We start from the raw sequence: 5,781 nt of genomic DNA, 5'->3' as shown, positions 1-5,781 counted from the left end.
TTGAGGGGTAACAATTATGGTAGTTGAGGTAAACATCAAACGCTTCCCATTAACTGACACAAACAGCCATTGCAATGATTACAGATGAGTTCTTCTTCTTTTCTCTCTCTCTCTCTCTCTCAACCAACAGAAAAAAAAAAAAAAAATGTGAAAGCCCTTTGTTATCTAAATAAATCACACAGCAAAAAAGATGATAATTATTAAGTTAAAAGGGGACAAGAAAACACGACCACTCAAAAAAAAAAAAAAAAAAAAAAAACAGTGAGAATTCCGAACCAACGGTTGGTCAGTCAAGTCAACACTTTGTAAAGGGGACAAGAAAACACGACCACTCAAAAAAAAAAAAAAAAAAAAAAAACAGTGAGAATTCCGAACCAACGGTTGGTCAGTCAAGTCAACACTTTGGAAGATCTGACGGTGGCGGTGGTAGCTTCTGATTCGGTTCTGGTCCATCCAAGACAACCCACGCCATCCTCAGCCCCCAGCTCGTGTGGACATCTAAGTGGCAATGCATAAACCACACCCCTGTTCACATGTCAATAAATAAAAAAGTACTAATTAAAGGTGCATCCAACAATATTTAGCACAATAAATTCTAGAGTCACCGAATTACATACTTTTTCATAACTTGATGACGTGTAAATGTTTTAAACTTATTACTTTCAAATAAAATTATTAGTGTTTTTAACTATCACTTTCACATAAAATCATTATTTTTTTTTTCATCATTTATAGTTTCACATATTAGAGTTGTGATACAAAAGTTGTGTTCATAAACCCAAAATTCCCCCAATTTTTTTTTTTTTTTTACAATTGCAACATGATAAGTTATGAATGTTAAATCACAAAATAATGTTAGTCGTAGGTTCTGATGAGAACTAATAAAAATTTACTAACTTAATTATTATGAAAATATTGCATCTTTAATATTACTTTATTTAGAAACATCAATAGGTCTAAACACACGAGCTATATACACCCACATAAATAAATAAATAACATGATGTGATTAATACATTAAAAAATAGTATTAATAATGGGTCCATTAAAAATAATGTTATCCCAATTATAAATTTTCACCTGAACATATTTAATACAATGTTTTGTCTATAACATTGCTCTTTAGAATACATATTCAATTTGGAATGAAATTAGAGACAGTACAAATTTTATTACATGCACTTTATAAATTTTATGTCATCCATCACTTAAAAAAGTAATTAAGATATTTAATTATCTTATTAGCAAATGACACCAATCACATTTATTGTCACATAGATTATAATAAAATTATTAATAATTTTAGTATTTTTCCTTCATTTGAAATACAAAAACGTGACATAGGGCAAAAAATTTCAAGAATATATTTTTAATTAAATAATTCAAATCAAATAAAAAAATCATATGAATGAAATTCTCAAATACATTTTAAACTTTATTATTATGTGGATTTAAAATAATATAAGTTGTAATTGTTTTTATTGGAACAAAATCTCCAAAGATCAAATTAAGCAATTTACATTATTAGAAAACTATAATGATCCCATATATACCATAAAGCATGGATTTTTATATACTACCATGGATTATCGGCTTGTGACCTTGGTTTTAAATTACTACATGTATGAATGGAAATTAAAGATGTAGCTATTGAAGACTTTGTGTTATGAACATAATTAGTTAAATTTGAACTACATTACTAATTTTTTTTTGGTAAGATTTATTATTATTGTTACTATCATCATCTTTCAATGTCTACCAACAATTTTTCTTCGATCTGTTATGATCCAAGAACACATCAACACACACCTGGATTGTCTGATAGGAAACGAATAGCCAGCCAGCCACCGGCCGGAACACCGGCCGTGTTCCTCTCGACTGGGTCCACCAGATTGAACTTAGCTGGGTCCTTTTTCGGATCATAGTTTCCAAAACCTTGTCCCACAACAAAGAAATTAAAACCATGTAGATGGAGAGGGTGGCTCTCAGCACCAAGAATACTCGTGCCCTGCAATACGAACTCCACACTTGTGTTGAATCTCAACACCACAGCACGCGTGCCATTGCTCACGTGTGTGTTATTTGGCGGTGTACCTGTGTAATTAAACTGCACTAATGGCTGTGTTGGAAAATCAGTGGTATACACCCCATTAGATTTTCCAAAAAAGTGGGCTTGAAGTAAAGCAATTGATGGGAGAGCAAAGGACACGTTGTTAATCGAAGCAGCAAATTTTGAGCCATTAGGTCCTTGACATGTTGTGTTTTGAGGACATGGGTTACTCCCAAGTCCCACAGTGAAGAAAAATTTCCTGTCCACGGTTTGAGGAACATTGGCAGGGAATTTAGCATTGGCTAAGCTCCGGAATTTTCCAGTGAAATTTGCTACAAAGTTTGTGGCATTGAATAATGGGAGGGTTGGTTTGAAAAGAGTAAGGTTTTTTGAGGCAGAGTAATGAGATGGGTGCTTGTATTCAAGAATACCTGCAACTGTGGAGTTGTCGAAACTGCCACTGCCTGAGAAATAGGGACTAGCGGCCATGAAGAAACTGGCATTGGGGAAACTGGGTTTCGTTTTGAGAAGAACGTTTAAGGTTTGGCCTGGAGCGATGAGAAGGGTGTCTGTTTCGAAAGGTTTAAGGTAAACAGCATCGGTTTCAACTACGATGAGGGTGTGTTTGGCTATGCTAAAGAAGAGCTCGTCGTTAAGTGCAGCGTTGATCAAACGGAGGAGATATGTCTTTCCTGGCTTCACCTTTAGCTTGTATGTGTCTACAAAACTCACAAGACAAAATTAAGTGAAATATCAATATCTTGCGGAAAAATATATACTCCGTTCGTAATTTTACACGCAATATCCAAGTTTAAAACTTGAAATATATAAGTGATGTATATTAAAAAATGTGTAAGAATCATATCTTGCATGGTTTAGCTTATTTTGACTTTTATTTCCACTTTTAAAGTTGCTTGCAGTTGTACCTTTAGAAGAGCAGTTGTACAAGGGACCCGGAAGACCATTGATGGTGTATGCATCTGAAACGTTGGGACCTGCTCCTGTCTGAAGAGCCTGGCTAATCACAGCCTCTGGGTCTACGTTAAACCACTCTCCTGTAATCCCAAAACCACGCAAACAATAATGTTTAAAAGAAAATTACCAAATAAAATTTACTTCAAATTAATTACAAAAAAATCTTTAGGCCTGTGTTTCATATGCTAGCTAGTTACCAAAAATAATGGGAATTTCCTTGTGTGGTTTCTCGTATGGGTAAGATTCATTGCGCTTTGGAAGAATAATGATGGGTCCATAAAGTGTGGATCTTAGCCATGAGATGTGAGCATGCCATAAAAGAGTTCCTCTTTGACCAGTGATGGTGAAGTTATATGTGTATGTCTGGCCAGTTTGTATAGGGCACTGAGTAACATAAGCTGGTCCATCAGCCCACGCACTCCCAAGCTGCCTAACCCCATGCCTGCACTCTCATACAAAATAAACAGAGTCAATGAAAATTAGTATAAACTCGTCGTGCTCAACATTATTAGCATGTTATTTTTGTGTACATACCAATGAATGGTAACATTGTTTGTAACATGATTAACCAATTTAACAATGACTTGATCACCTTCCCTTGCCACCAATGGAGGCCCTGGGAACTGACCGTTAACACTGAGAATGCTTCTCGTATGACACAATCTGGTCACATTGTGGTAATCGACCTTCATTTAAGGAAAAGTTACAAAATTAGAACAGGAAAAACAAATTTAACTAGAGAAACTTAAATATATGTTTCGTTAGTTATGTACATTGAATGTGTAGTGCCTCGTTACTCCTACAGCAAATTCTGGCGATAATGATAGTACACATAAACCAAAGAGCAAAGCTCCCATTGAAGCAAATGAAGGAACATTGGGGCAACTCATCTCTCTCTCTTGTCTATTTTTCTTTTTGCACATAAGATATAGGGGTTGAGCTCAGAGCCAATGGGTGTAGAAAATTAGGTCCTGTGAGCCTCATTATATAGAGGAAATTAGGTAGCTAATAAAGCAGAATGAATATTCATCAGGTTTCATACATCAGATGTTCACCTTGTCTGCCCCAGTTAGCTGTTGGTCCAGCTGAATTTTAGAGTGCTGATAAAGTAACACTTTTCCTATACCATCTAATTTAAGGTTAAATTTGATTACCACAACGACCTTTTCCTTATAGCGCATTGGCTGAATTTGATTACAAAATGATATTAGATGATTGAGGATTATAAAATTGCTTAATTATGGTTAAAAAGTCAATTAGTCCAGCACCACTACAAAATCATTACCGGCCTTCTAGATGTCCTGTTTTTGTTGAGTCTGAAGCATTCCAGAGATTTAATGACATTTTTTTTTTATAATCCAGAGATTTAATGACACATAAGTATTAGGTAGTCGAGATAATTGGTTATTAAGAAAATTTAGGACACATTTTTACCACAATTTTGTCACAACTGTGATGTAATAGACAGTGAGTAATGAATAAAAAATTGTGATTTATGTAAAAATAATAGACAATTACTCACAGTCTATCACATTAAAATTGTGACAAAAATATTTGTGATCCTAGAACCACGGTTACACCTCCATTTTCTTTATTTTTGTTTCTATATAGCATTGTTGATTGTAGTTGTACCATAGAAATGTCTTTACTAGGCAACAACTTTGCACTTTGTTGTAAAGGGATCATAGAGAGATGACACGAACCTAGAAAATGTCTCTTCAACAAATTGAAATCTCCTACTTCAAAAAAAATTTAGTTTCCCATAAGACAAAGTCATCCAAGACAGATAACTCACTTCACAATACTTTTTTTGTACTCATGGATAATGCTAATTAAATTCTGAAAAGCTTATTGGGTTGATGTTTCAATAACAATCAATTTAATACTTTAATAAAAGCTTTCTTCCACTAGTGACTAGGTTTATACTTGTCCCCGAATGAGACTTGTGCCTATATACTTTATTACCTGTTGGGATATTACACAAAGTAATAATGGAAGAACAAGATTAACAGAAAAAATAAAAAGAAAATAGATAACTTGGAGGTTGTGGGGCCTATGGGCCTGATAGCCTCGGCCCATCATGAAGCAGGCCCGAGGCCCAGGCTTTTTTTTTTTTTTCTCACAGGTTGGAATTTCGGTTGAATTTCCAATAGGCCCAATACGTGAAAATTTGAATAAGAGGTAAAGTGGACACAAAGGATTGCAATTTTCTTCTTCTTCTCTCTCTCTTTGTGAAACTACCGACTCTCCAAAAAGCTTGTGAGCCACGCGAGCTGCCATTGAGTGGGGACCCAACACATGGAAATTTAAATAGGAGGTAAGGTAGATACAGGAGATTGCAATTTTCTTCTTATTCTCTCTCTTTGTTAAATTACTGATTCTCCCAAAAGTTTGTGGCCATGTGAGCTACCATTGAGTGGGGCCCCAACACGTAGAAATTTATTAAATGGGAGGTAAGGTGAACACAAGGAATTTAACTCAGAACCTCTTACTTTGTTATTATCTATATCTCTATACTACTATTTAATAGGTTTCCTCAAAAGATAAACATTTCGGTAGTTCAAAAATATGATCACACAAATTCTAAAATTATAAACACCTCCAATTTAATTTTATTTTATATGAAAGACAGCAAAAAGGTTAAAAGAATTATTTAGCATTATTTAAACCACCCAAAACCCACTAACCCACGATCATCTCACCACATGTTAGAATTCAAATCCCCTCAACTACATACCATCTGTTCTCTATTTGAA

At 34.6% G+C, this 5,781-nt stretch overlaps 1 protein-coding gene across 1 annotated transcript; it reads right to left on the bottom strand.

Moving 5' to 3' along the window:
• Positions 1–313: 313 nt before the first annotated feature.
• Positions 314–3,987, bottom strand: LOC112025440 (laccase-17). The gene is made up of 6 exons (XM_024058109.2): positions 3,799–3,987; positions 3,560–3,711; positions 3,223–3,467; positions 2,977–3,105; positions 1,810–2,769; positions 314–525 (listed from the first exon to the last, which is right to left on the bottom strand). The coding sequence occupies exons 1-6, from the start codon at positions 3,946–3,948 to the stop codon at positions 395–397; spliced, it is 1,767 nt and encodes a 588-aa protein (XP_023913877.1). The 5' UTR covers positions 3,949–3,987; the 3' UTR covers positions 314–394.
• Between the last annotated feature and the right edge of the window lie 1,794 nt (positions 3,988–5,781).

This window comes from Quercus suber, unplaced genomic scaffold, assembly GCF_002906115.3.
Source record: "Quercus suber isolate HL8 unplaced genomic scaffold, Cork oak 2.0 scaffold_35, whole genome shotgun sequence".
In the NCBI taxonomy this organism is placed as follows: domain Eukaryota; kingdom Viridiplantae; phylum Streptophyta; class Magnoliopsida; order Fagales; family Fagaceae; genus Quercus; species Quercus suber.
Note: the sequence above shows the minus strand (reverse complement) of the source record. Positions and strands in the feature narration are given on the sequence as shown.